Source organism: Artemia franciscana, chromosome 15 (assembly GCF_032884065.1).
Source record: "Artemia franciscana chromosome 15, ASM3288406v1, whole genome shotgun sequence".
NCBI classification, from domain to species: domain Eukaryota; kingdom Metazoa; phylum Arthropoda; class Branchiopoda; order Anostraca; family Artemiidae; genus Artemia; species Artemia franciscana.
In genome coordinates this window covers 10,319,584-10,333,671 of record NC_088877.1, presented here as the reverse complement: position 1 = coordinate 10,333,671, position 14,088 = coordinate 10,319,584, and the positions used below count along the sequence as shown (strand labels likewise).

Here is a 14,088-nt window from a genome sequence, read left to right as displayed (position 1 = left end):
AAAGTTTTTTTTGTAGCGATTTTGTTCAAAATAGACCAAAGATCATATAATAAAAACTCCAGGGATAACACAGCCCCCCAGAACCCGGGGGCAAGTGTTGTAAATTGTGCCCCAGGGGCATATTTGGTTTTTATGGAAGGGATTGTCGTACTAACTTCGGAGGGGGCTCTTTCGATTTTGAATAGGAAATTCTACTGCCCTTTTTAAGCGTCAAAAGTGACCAGAGGGTAACTAGCTCCAAAGGCATCCATTTAAAATTTTGATATAGCCATTTCGTTTGAAATAGTTTTAACATCAAATAACAAGAACTCCTACCTTTTTAAAAGTTATCAAAATTGATCGGAGGGCATCTACATCCCCCCCCCCTGTCCTGCTTCTTCTTCTCCTCAAATGCATCCTATCAAAATTTTGAGATAGCTATTTTGTTTATAATAGTCCAACGATCGGGTGGCAAAAACTTGGGGTCAGCATGACTCCACCAGAGCCCGGGGGAAGGGTTATAACTTATGCCCCGAGAGTATATAAGGTTTTTGTGGAAGAAGTGGTCGTATGAACTTCGGAGGGGACTCAAATGATTAGAAAATGAAAGTTCTAGTTCCCTTTTTAAGAGTCAAAACTGATCCGACGGCTACTAGCCTCCCCTCACCAACCTTAAGTTCATAAGGTTCCAATGTTTTATTATTTTTCCCCTAGAGGTGTTTCATATGGAAGTGATGATCGTATAAACTTTGAAGGGGGCTCTTTCGATTGAAAATCGAAAGCTACAGTTAAGAATCGGAAGTTCAGATTCAAAAGTGATTCGAGGGCATCTACCTCTCCCCCCCCCCACACACACGCACTATCTTTTCCCTAAATTTATCCGATCAAAAATTTAAGATATCTATTTTATTCAATATTGTTTACAGATTAAATTTAAAAAAAAAAAACAGGGCCGGCAAAATCCCCCAAAGCCCGGTGGCAAGTATTGTAAACCATGCTCCGGGGTATATAAAGTTTTATGTAAAGTATGGCTGTAGAAATTTCAGAGGTGGCTCATTTGATAGGAACTTAAAAGTTCTAGTTACCCTTTTGAGAGTCAGAAATGATCGGAGGGCATCTATCCCCCCCCCCCACTCTCGCACACACCCTCCTTTCCCCAAATGTATTCAATCAAAATTTTGAGGTAGCTAACTTGTTTGAAATAGGCCAACGAATAGATAACAAAACTTTGGGGTCTTCCTAATCCCCAGTAGATCCAGGGGAAGGGTTTTAACTTATGCCCCGGGGGTCTATAAAGTTCTTATGGAAGAGTTAAACTTTAGATGGGCGTCAAATCACAAAAAATTCAAAGTTCTAGTTCTCTTTTTGTGATTCACAAGTGATCCGATGACAACTGCCCTCCCCACCAACCCTATTTTCCCCAAATGTGTCCGATCGAATTTTTGAGATATTCATTTTATCCAAAATAGGCCAAAGATCATATAATGAAACTCCGGGGTTTACACAGCCCCTCAGAAACCTGGGGCAAGTTATAAATTATTCCCCAGAGGCATATAAGGTTTTATGGAAGGAATGAAAGAATAAATTTCGGAGGGGGATCATTCAGTTGGAAATTGAAAGTTCTAGTTCTCTTTTTAAGAGTCGAAAGGGACCAGAGGGCAACTAGGCCCCTGCTCTCTTTACCCAAAATCCATCCGATTGATTTTTTTAGTGCCATTTTGTTAAAAGAAAAAAGGTCAAAAGATCAGATACCAAAACCTCTAGGGTCAACAAAACCCCCAGAACCCCGGGGCAAGTGTTGTATGCCCTGCGTGGCATATATGGTTTTTACGCGAGGAATTTTAGAATAGTTCTAAGATCAGATAAGCCTGGCCCCCACCCCTACTCAAAAATTTATTGACTATATTTTATTCTAAAAGCAAAGGAGCTGAACCCTATCCCTCCCTGTTTGGACTGACCCCCCCCCCCCTCAAAAAGACTATTAATGACTTTTTATTCCAAATACTATGGGAACTCACTCCTAGCCTTCCATGGCCTAATACCCATCCCCCAACGAATAAACTATCAGTGAAAAATCATGTGAGCTGAGAGCTGACCCATGGTTTGAAAATAACACCCCGTCCACCCCAAAAAACTTATTAACAACATTATATTCCAAAAGTCATGGGAATTCAGTGTAATTTAATCAACTCTCTCCGAAAACTGTCCAAGACACTATATTCTTCACTACAAACAAGATTCTGACTACTTCCCGTTTCCCTAGCGGTAAAAGTATTAGACATACTGCGTATTTAGCGCTTTTCTATAACAAATTATATTATAAATATTTTCTTTTGTACATTTTTTGTATATTTTCTTTTGTAGCATTAAAAATAAAATGAAAATTGTGGTGAAATCAGCCGTGGATTTACCAATAGGCCCACTTGGCCGTGCGGTTTTCACTATCCCGGAAGTTTGGGGGATTTTCCCGAAAATCTTGCAAAAACGGAGTGGCAAAAACTCTTGGATCTAGAAGCGTCAAAGCTTAATTTCCAGTGAAGTAAAATCTTGAGGTGGTGAGCTTTCAGCAATTAATATCATCATATGTCAAATATTCAGTTTAATTTTATTAGTTCTTGCCAAAGCTATTGATTTATTTTGAAATAAAAAATTATTTTGAAATACGAAATTTGGAAAAACTTGAAACTTTAGCAGTCACAAACAAACAGAAATTAATTTTTTTACAAAATCCGAAGAAAAAGTTTTTTTAAAGAAAAGTAAAGGACATACTAAAATTAAGATCAGAAGAAATAGAAACCAACAATAACTCAAACTCAAAATGGCTAGAAATTACTATTAAAGAATAAATTAGACCTTAAACGGACAGAAATGAAATTAACAATCATAGCAGAGAAACATACTATAGGTAATAATATAAATGAATAAACAAATCCTAAAACGAGTGAAACTTATATTGAATGCGCAAATGAAGCTTCAAACGAACAAAAGTCACTACAAACAAGAGTTTTGGGTTTTGTCCCCTTCTCTCTCTGTAAAAGTCTAAAACCTACTGCATGATTAGCGCTTTACTGAAAACGAATAATATTACAAATATGTCTTTGTACTTATTACATCGTTGAAAATAAACATAAAAATTACAGTAAAAGTGGATTTTGAACTGAAGAACTTTCAGCAATTAATATCGTCATATATCAAATATTCAGTCTAATTATATTAGTTCTTTCCAAGACTATTCAAGGTAAATATACTTCCACTACAAACAAGAGTTTGGATACTGCCCCCTTCCCAAATATTCACTTTGAATATTAAACCTATTATTTGAAATTATCAAACCAATATTCAATTTGATTTTAATTGTAGTTTCAAAAGATGTTCAAGACGCATATAGTTTTCAGTAAAGCGCCAATTACGCAGTAGGTTTTGGGCTATTACACTGAGAGAATGAGGCAAAACCCAAACTCCTGTTTGTAGCAATTTTTCTTCGTTTTAAGTTTCGTTTGCATATTCAATTGAAGGTTCGCTCGTTTTATGATTTATTTATTCGTTTATATTATTACCTATTGTAAGTTTGTTTGTTGTGATTGTTTATTTCATTTCTGTTCGTTTCGAGCTCCATTTATTCTTTAATAGCAATTTCTGGTCGTTTCGAGTTTGAGTTATTGTAGGTTTCTATTTCTTCTGATCTTAACTTTAGTCCTTTACTTTTCTTTAAAAAATTCTCTTTCGAAAAGTTTGCTATACCAGGAGAGTGTTTTCAAGTAAATATAAGTATTGGTAGTTATCTTCTAAATTTTTTTCTTCAAAGAAAGGATTTTCAACCTTGTATTGGGGTTTTCTTCCTTCGGTAATTTATTGATGGATATGAATTGTTTGCTATAGTTAAGCTATAATTGAAAAGTTTGCTATAATTTAACCAGGAGAGTGTTTTCAGGTAAATATAAGTATTGTTAGTTATCTTCTAGATTTTTTTTTCTTCAAAGAAAGGATTTTCAACCTCGTATTGTATGCAACTCACTTTTCCCTTTTGCGCTTTCATCTGCTTTCCTCGTGCGTAAGTCGTGTCTATCGAAAGAAACCTTACTTCTAATTAACCAAATTTGTCCAACTTTTCCGCATTTTTCCTTTTTTGTTCTCTAACAGATAAGAGACATCGTACATTGTACATAGTAAAAAAACAATTTTTTTAAATAAAAGTAAGGAGCAACATTGAAACTTAAAACGAACAGAAATTACTCCGTATATTAAAGGGGCTTTTCTTCCTCAACGCCTGGCTCTTTACGCTAGATTTTGACTCTTTCTCTTAACTCTATTTTTAAAACAGTAAGAAACTTTAGCGTAAAGAGCGGGGCGTTAAGGAGGAAAAGCCCCTTTCATATATGGAGTAATTTCTGTTCGTTTTAAGTTTTAACGTTGCTCCTTACTTTCATTTGAATTTTTTTTTTATTTGATTTCTGGACGTTTTTGAATTAATGCATGTTTTGATCTTGGCTCTCCGCACATAAATAATCAGAACGAAATTTGCATATTAATTAATTGCAATTAATCGGAAGATTTTGAGAAAAAAGAAGCGAGGGAGGAGGCCTAGTTGCCCTCCAAGTTTTTGATTACTTAAAAAAGCAACTAGAGCTTTTAATTTTTACAAACGTTTTCATTGGTAAAAAATATACGTAACTTACGAATTAACTTACGTAACGAGCTTCTATATTCGTATGTTTTTATTGCGTATTTGAGGGGGTTCAACCCTCGTCGATACCTCGCTCTTTACAGTAAAGCTGAGATTTTGTCCCAATTCCTTAAGAATGACCTCTGAATCACAAAGGCCGTAGAATAAATAGTTGAAATTACTAAAAATAGTTTAGCGTAAAGAGTGAGGTATAACGAGGAGGTAAACCCCTTATAGGCGTAATAATTTTTGTTCGTTTTAAGGTTAATGCTGGTCCTTACTTTCAGTAGGAAAAACTTTTCATATTTATTGCTTCATTGTATTTTCAAATAATGCTAGAAAATCCTGCGCCCCCTTCATTGAAATTCTCTTCCCCCATGAGAAGTTTCTCCATGGAAATATCCTCCCACGTAACCCCCCCCCCCTCAAGTCTCCCCCCTAAACCAAAAAAAAATCCCCCTGAAAACGTCTGTAAACTTCCCAGTAACCATTAATATGTAAACACACGTCAAAGTTTGTAACTTGCAGCCCCTCCCACGGGGACCCACAGGGTTACTAAAAATACTTTAGCGTAAAGAGTGAGGTGTAACGAGGAGGTAAACCCCTCATATGCGTAATAATTTTTGTTCGTTTTAAGGTTTAATGCTGGTCCTTACTTTCAGTAGAAAAAACTTTTCATATTTATTTTTTTATTGTTTTATGAAACAATGCTAGAAAATCCTGCGCCCCCTTCATTGAAATTTTCTTCTCCCATGAGAAGTTTCCCCATGGAAATATCCTCCCACGTACCCCCTCCCTCAACTCTCCCCCTAAACAAAAAAAATCCCCCTGAAAACGTCTGTACACTTCCCAGTAACCATTACTATATGTAAACACAGGTCAAAGTTTGTAACTTGCAGCCCCTTCCACGGGGACTGCAGGGGAGTAAGTCGTCCCTAAAGACATAGTTATTAGGTGTTTCGACTATGGTGAATAAAATGGCTATCTCAGAATTTTGTTTCGGTGACTTTTGAGAAAAAATGAGCGTGGGAGGGGGCCTAGGTGCCCTCCAATTTTTTGGTCACTCAAAATGGGCACTAGAACTTTTAATTTCCGTTAAAATGAGCCCTCTCGCGACATTCTAGGACCACTCAGTCGATACGATCACCCTGGGAAAAAAAAAACAAATAAATACACATCCGTGATCTGTCTTCTGGCAAAAAATACAAAATTCCACATTTTTGTAGATAGGAGCTTGAAACATCTACATTAGATTCTCCGATACGCTGAATCTGATGGTGTGATTTTCGTTAAGATTTTATGACTTTTAGGGGGTGTTTCCCCCTATTTTCTAAAATGAGGCAAATATTCTCAGGCTCGTAACTTTTAATGGGTATAACCGATATTGATGAAACTTTTATATTCAAAATCAGCATTAAAATGCGATTCTTTTGATGTAACTATTGGTATCAAAATTCCATTTATTTAGTTTCGGTTATTATTGAGCCGGGTCGCTCCTTACTACAGTTCGTTACCACGAACTGTTTGATCCCTTCCTGGACCTAACGAAGAAAATTTAATCAAACAATTCGTGGTAACGATCTGTAGTAAGGAGCGAGACCCCACTCACTTTCACGAGAAAGTGAGGAGCAGCATTAAAGCTTAAAATGAACAGAAATTATTACGCATACGAGGGGTTTACCTCCTCGTAATACCTCGCTCTTTACGCTAAAGTACTTTTAGTAATTTCAACTATTTATTCTACTTTGGGATCCAGGGGTCATTCTTAAGGAATTGGGACAAAATTTAAGCTTTAGTGTAAAGAGCGTGGTATCGACGAGGGGTGAGCCCCCTCATATACGCAATAAAAACCTACGAATATAGCAGTTCGTTACGCCAGTTAATTCGTAAGCTACTTATATTTTCTACTAATGAAAACGTTCGTAAAAAATTAAAAGTTTTAGTTGCCTTTAAGTAATAAAAAAATTGGAGGGCAACTATCCCTTCTCCCTGGCTCCTTTTTTCTCAAAGTCTTCCGATTAAAACTATGAGAAAGCCATTTAGCCAACAAAAAAAAATTAAAACGCAAATTTCGTTTTAATCTTTTATGTGCGGAGAGCCAAGATCAAAACATGCATTAATTCAGAAACGTCTAGAAATTAAATAAAAAAAACAAGTTTTTTTTAAAATGAAACTAAGGACCGACATTAAAACTTAAAACGAACAGAAGTTACTCGGTATATGAAAGGGGCTTTTCCTCCTCAACGCTCCCCTCTTTACGCTAAAGTTTTTACTGTTTTAAAAAGTAGAGTTAAGAGAAAGAGTCAAACTTTAGCGTAAAGAGCGAGGCGTTGAGGAGGAAAAGCCCCTTTTTTGTACGGAGTAATTTCTGTTCGTTTTAAGTTTTAATGTCGCTCCTTAGTTTCATTTAAAAAAAAACTTGTTTTTTTTTATTTAATTGTTTAAAGAACAGTGGAATCCCTTCCAAATTGCTTCGTAAAACTTTTGACAGTAGAATGTTTCTTTATAAGTGTAGTTTTGCCATCTTGTCCATATCGTATGGGCCTAAACGAAAGATTCATTCGTAATCCATATGTATTCTTATTTGGAAAAAGAGCGCAATAAAAATCGAATGATTTAGCCTGGATTTTCTGAGAATTATATAGGCTTTGCTTGGATAGTCGGCTTTGTTTGTCCAGTTTGCTTGGGATGGAAATAAAGGAAAGTTTGCATTAGCATTTTTTATTAAGGTTTATGTTTCCTGTCCAAGTTTTTGATAGGCTATTTTTTACAGTCCTACGCAAAATTCCACTCATGGGGCCAAAACACTCGAAATTAACCAGCTAGCTGAGTTTGTTATAGTATAAAAGTGTATTTATGGATTTGGTACTCAGACAGCTACTAACACAGTCGGAATTTATCAGCTACCTGAGTTTTATTTTAGTCAAAAGTGCTGAGGGTGCCAAAGTGCTGAGTTTAGTCAAAAGTGCAAAAATGCCAAGTAGCTGATATGTTTAATCTTTAATGCTTGTCACCAATTGAAAGACTCGGAATTCACCAAGTAGCTGAACTTCTCGTAGTCAAAAGTGTTTTTATTAATTTTTTTAGTACTCAGCCAGCAACTGAAACACTGGGAATTTAGTCAACCACCTGAGTTTATTGTAGTCAATAGTGCTTTAGTTAATTTTTTGATACTCAGTCACCACCTAAGACACTTTGAATTTACCTATTATCTGAGTTTGTTGTATGCGAAAGTGCTTTGATTTCATTTTTGACTAAAAATAAGCTCACTCATTTCACCATTTTCGCCTAATAGTTTACCTAATAGTTGAGTTGGTTGTAGGCAAAAGTGCCATTTTAAAATTTCTATCAGATGCATTTTAGGAAAATACAAGTTGTGGAGGGGTAGGGGAGGGTATCCACCCTTTGATTGCTCTGAATCTTTAAAAGGACACTACAATATCTGATTACTACTCCAATGATTCCCCTCCGAAGATACGATCACCCTTTCTATATGTGCCTTATATGCCCCCAGGGTATAAATTACAACCCTTGTCCGTAGGGCTCTGGGGGGGGCTGTCATCCTCAAAGACATAATTTCCGGACCTTTCAATTACGTTGAACAAAATGGCTATCTCAAAATTTCGATTGAATTTGTTCGGGGAAATGGTGGGCGTGGAAGGGGTGTTAGTCGTTCTCCGATTACTTGCGACTATTAAAAAGGTCAATTGCCCGTGCAATTTACAATCGAATGAGCCCTTTTGGAAGTTTCTATGACAACTCCTTCGATACGAAGTGCCCTGGTCTAAAAGAAAAAAATAACAATAATTAATAACACATTATACCCACATCACTCTTTATTTAGGCAGCGCTGTTGCGCTGCCTACGATAGGAAGTCAAATGCTGCTATAAAAATGATTAAAAAAAAATGGCATATGAGATTTGTTGTACTCTTGAAAGAAAAGTCGGATCAGTAAATATGTTCTGTGTAATTAATGTTCAACAGACCTAATATAGCTCTAATCGGATGCGTGTGTAGAATTTCGGTTCTTATGATGGGTATCGGTTCGGAAAAAAAACAGAAAAATTTGAACAATTCATAGAAAATACGAAAAAAAATCAGAGAAAGTTGTAAAAATATCGATTTCTTGATTTGGAAATACTCATATTTTTCTCCAGTAGCAATATAGATATTCGTAATCCAACCCGCTCAGCTTTGAGTGCAATATATATCGTAAATCACGGGCTCCAAACCTTTTTGAGATTTACAACCACTTTTGCTGAGGATAAGTTTTTGGGTATAGCCGTTCTTCATCAAACAGTTCGTGGTAACGAACTGTAGTAAGGAGCGACCCGGCTCAATAGTAAACGAAACTCTAAAAAATGGAATTTCGATGCTAAAAGATATATCAAAAGAATCGGATTTCTATGCTGATTTTAAATATATAAGTTTCATCAAATTTAGTCTTTGTCATCAAAAGTTACGAGCCTGAGAAAATTTGCCTTATTTTGGAAAATAGGGGGAAATACCCCTTAAAAGTCATAGGATCTTAACGAAAATCACACCATCGCATTCAGCGTATCAGAGAACCCTATAAAAAAAATTTCAAGGTCCAATCTACATAAATGTGGGATTTCGTATTTTTTTCCAGAAGACAAATCACGGGTGCGTGTTTATTTGTTTGTTTGTTTTGTTTTTTTTTCCCAGGAGTCATCGTATCGACCAAGTGGTCCTAGAGTTTTGAAGAGGGCTCATTCTAACGGAAATGAAAAGTTCTAGTGCCCTTTTTAAGTGACCAAAAAAATTGGAGGGCACCTAGGCCCCCTCCCACGCTCATTTTTTCCCCAAAGTCAACGGATCAAAATTTTGAGATAGCCATTTTGTTCCATATAGTCGAAAACCATAATAACTATGTCTTTGGGGATGACTTATCCCCCCCACAGTCCCTGGGGGAGGGGCTGCAAGTTACAAACTTAGACCAATGTTTACATACAGTAGCCTAATGGTTATTGGGAAGCGTACTGACGTTTTCAGGGGGATTTTTTTGGTTTAGTTGTGGGGTTCAGGGGAGGGGGCTATATGGGAGGATCTTTCCTTGGAGGAATATTTCATGGGGGAAGAGAAATTCAATGAAAAGGGCGCAGGATTTTCTAGCATTACTATTAAAAAAAAAAAAAAAAACAATGAAAATATAAACATGAAAAAGTTTTTTCAATTGAAAGTAAGGAGAAGCATTAAAACTTAAAACGAACAGAGATTATTACGCATATGAGGGGTTCTAAAAATACTTTAGCATAAAGAGCGAGTATTTAGGAGGAGGTAAATACTTCGTTCTTTATGATAAATTATTTCTAGTAATTTCATCTATTTATTCTACGGCCTTTCTGATTCAGGGGTCATTCTTAATTAATTGGGACAAAACTTAAGATTTAGTGTGAAGAGCAAGGTATTAACGGGGGGACAAACCCCCTCATATATATAATCAAAAATATAAGAATATAAAAGTTTGTTACGTAAGTTAATTCTTAAGTTACGAATATTTTTTACTAATAAAAACGTTCATTAAAGATTAAAAGTTCTAGTTGCCTTTTTAAGTAACCGAAAAATTGGAGGGCAACTAGGCCTCCTTCCCCACCCCTTATTTCTCAAAATCGTCTGATCAAAACTAAGAGAAAGCCATTTAGCCAAAAAAGAATTAATATGCAAATTTCATTTTAATAATTTATGTCCGGAGAGCCAAAATCAGACATTGATTAATTCAAAAACCTTCAGAAATTAAATTAAAAAAAACAAGTTTTTTGAAATTAAAGTAAGGAGTGACATTAAAACTTAAAACAAAAAGAAATTACTCCGTATATGAAAGGGGCTTTTCCTCCTCGACACCTCGCTCCTTGCGCTAAAGTTTGATTCTTTCTCGCAACTCTACTTTTTAAAACAATAAAAAACTTAAGCGTAAAGAGCGGGGCGTCGAGGAGGAAAAGCCCCTTTCATATACGGAGCAATTTCTGTTCGTTTTAAGTTTTAATGTCGCTCCTTACTTTCATTTCAAAAAACTTGTTTTTTTTATTTAATAATATGAAGAAACGCCTATGTCTTGAGAATTCATGAATGTTGTATTGACATAGCTTTCATACAGCCGGAAATAACCAGGCGCCAATAGGCTACTAGTTGCATTTTAGCGATAAATTAATAGTTTTGCGAATGTTTTTAAGAAAAAATGTATTCCTTTTCAATACCATAAAAGTAATAGGGGTAATTTCTTGTGATTCAAATCACAGAGAAAGCGTCTATAACCAGACAAATGTAATGGAATTTAAGTTTATTAAGATCGATTGTTTTGATTTCCTTGACTCATTATATAAATAGCCGTTCGCCAAAGACGCAAGGGAATCCTGCGACTTGCTATTAAGTATGTGCAAGAAAATGGAAAGTTCATATAAAACCCTGGCCGAATATTTTGCGTTTGATATTCAGAAATATACTCTTGATGAATTCTTCACGGATCTGAAGACCTTTAAAGATCTCTTTTTGGTAATTATTGTTTTCATTTTGTTTCAACTCCCTGTTGCATTTTTAGGATACATTTTGCATAGTTTACGGGATTTTTCTAATACGCTGAATCTGATGGCTCAATTTTTGATAAGATTCCTTGACTTTTGGGGATGTAGCCCTGTAATCCCGCATAAGCTCACAACTTTAACATGTGCTTTGCTTGGAATAATTTATGCAAAGATATCTAAGTCAATGAAAAGACCTAAAGGCTTCAAATCGGGCAAAATGATTGTGTCTTATATTGTACTTCATTTTGTTTGATATTCATTTGATGTTCAGAAACATACTCTTGGTGAATTCTTCACTGATCTTAAGACCTTTAAAGATCTGTTTTTGGTAACTATTATTTCCATCTTTTAGGCTTTATTTTGTAAAGTTTAGGTCGTTCTCTGATACGCTAAGTCTGATGGTATGATTTTTAATAAGATTCCTTGACTTTTGCGGGATGTTTCCCCCCTTTTTGAAAATCAGGCAAATTTTCTCAGGCTCTTAGCTTCCAATGGGTAAAATTAAACCTAATGGATCTTACATATTTAGAATCAGTATAAAAAATAATTCTTTTGATCGATTTTTGAATGTTCTTTATTTTAATGTAGACGTTTTTCTAAATTCTGGTGGGTTCTACCCACATAATAATTGACGCAGTCATATGGTATTTGATAAACCCTTTTTAGGCGAGTAAATTTATTTTTTAAGTCTAATTACCATTATTTGGATCTAAGAAGACGACCGTTTCTACCGTTTCTTTGAACATATTGTTTCTTAGGATATATTTTCTTGGAACATAAACTGTCGGTAATTATTTCTACAACTTATCGACAGTTTTCTCAACAAGATTTAAAGTTTTTTATATATATTTATTTTCGCTCTTAACAAGAATATGCTTTTACTGGATGTACAGCGTTCTTTCCAAAGTTCGATAGTTCTATAAATTTGTTTTTATTTTCCCTTTATTATTATTTTGGATTTTATGGCTGTCTAAGTTTCTAATATCTGATCTAATTTTCACTCTCCTTGGTACTTCAAGGGTGTTTAAGCTAAGAATCATATTTGAAAAACTTTTTTTTCGAAGCAAAATAAAATCAGAATTTTTCAAGTAGAGATTATTTGGGAATCATAACCGTTTGATTTGAAAAGGTGGAAATATTGATTCATAAACACAAGTGGAAAAATGTGAAAGCACACAACCAATTCCCGACAGCCTTTCCAAACTTGTTAGGTTAATTAGAAGATCTTGTTAGGTTGTCATGGAATACTAACAAAGAGTGAAGTATATTTTCCAAACAAAGTGGGCCTTGACTACACATTAAAAGTTAAGTATAGAAGTCACGCAAACCAGCTGTTCGTTAAAGTTTTAATCCGCTTATAGAAGTTCCCCGCCATCTCACTTGAGAGTTTATCATACTTCAAAGAATAATATTATTTTAAATAACTAATTGGTTTAACTATATGTAGGAATGTCGGAAACAAAAGATGTGAGGGATATAAAATGTAATGCTGAACAAGTGAGAAATATAATACCATTCTCAAAATTCGGTGTCGTGCTAAAAAAAATAGCTTATAAAGAGTGCCCAAATTTCTTGAGAGAACTTGCTTCATTGTCTCTGCGTATTTCAAGCAAATAGAAATATAGGATCAATGTTTTTGTGGCCTAACTTTTTTATTATGTATGTGTTGTTTTTGTCATTTTTTATTACTGTTTGCAAAAATATTTCTCTATGTGAAAATGAAATCGAAAATTTTATCATGCAGATGTTGAAAGTTCATCTTGATATTTTTTATGACAAAATTTATGGCATCAGGCTGCTAAAAACTTAGGGCCTGATATAACACTAAGCAACCATTTACCCCACGGTTTTCTGCCTAGAGTTGTATCTGATGAACTTAGTTTTAAAGGAATCAACAGATGAATTCCGAGGGATAACTTTTCTTGGGAGATCATTCCATGCAGCTTGGTCACAACAAAAGCTGGAGCAAGGAGGACAACGAGGAGCTGGGGCAATAACAACAGCGAGCTGGAGCAGCTTGATCAAATAGGTCATAGCCCTGCTGAATCATGCTGGTCTCTCGTGGGCAATGAATGAGGGTCTGGGTCCTCTGGGTAAATCCAAACATATCCCTAGTTAGTTTGTATCCTTCGGGACCTTCGGGACCAGGAGATTCCGGTTTGGCTGACTAGTCTTCAGAAATATAGTAGCCTACGTTTCTATTGCCACGTAAAGGATTTTATGGAGAGAAGTTATATTTGACACTGAACCTACCGGGGAGGGCCCGTAAGTGTTGACTGTTGATGCAGGCAAAATGCATATCCCTGCGTTTACATTTTCATCGCTTTTCAATTCATTACAACTTTTTTTTTTTTTTGGGGGGGGGGTCTATCCTGTGTTGTTCTTCAGAATGAAGATGTCCCTCCTTTTGCTTATAATTTGTAAATATCTTTTTCAGCAATGTTATAAGGATAACGTAAAAATAAGAGAAACTGAAGAAAAAATACACCGGGCCCGGGAAGCAAAAGAAAAAGCAGAAAGAGAGAAAGCTGAAAGGCAAGCCAAAAAGAAAGCCTTAATAGATATAAACGCAGAAGATGACCAAACCGGAGTCATGGATTCTCTATTAGAGGCTTTAACTACTGGTTCTGCCTTCTCGAGAGAACAAAAACGAAAAAGGCCTCCTCGTGCAGTTGGTGGTAAGTTTTGTTTTCATTTCTGCACTTTTCGGTCTCAGGAGGGCTGGCTGGTGAGAGCGACTACGCTGGGTGGCAATTTTTATCCTTCTCTTGATAAGAACGAAAATTTAGCAGTGTTAGAATTATATCGTGATTAATGGTCTCTCCCCTCCCCCCCCCACAAAAAAAAATGTACAAATCAAATGTGGCTGAAAGTTTGTATGTATACAGTCATCAGATAAAGCGAGA

The 14,088-nt window shown here is 35.6% G+C and overlaps 1 protein-coding gene across 1 annotated transcript in view; it reads left to right on the top strand.

Moving 5' to 3' along the window:
* The window catches only part of LOC136036637 (protein diaphanous-like), a 170,197-nt gene extending 156,200 nt beyond the window's left edge, over positions 1–13,997 (top strand). The window contains exons 16-17 of the mRNA XM_065718937.1: positions 10,989–11,153; positions 13,620–13,997. Coding sequence (XP_065575009.1) covers positions 10,989–11,153; positions 13,620–13,997 — 543 coding nt within the window. The remainder of the gene's footprint in view (positions 1–10,988; positions 11,154–13,619) is intronic.
* The last annotated feature ends 91 nt before the right edge of the window (positions 13,998–14,088 follow it).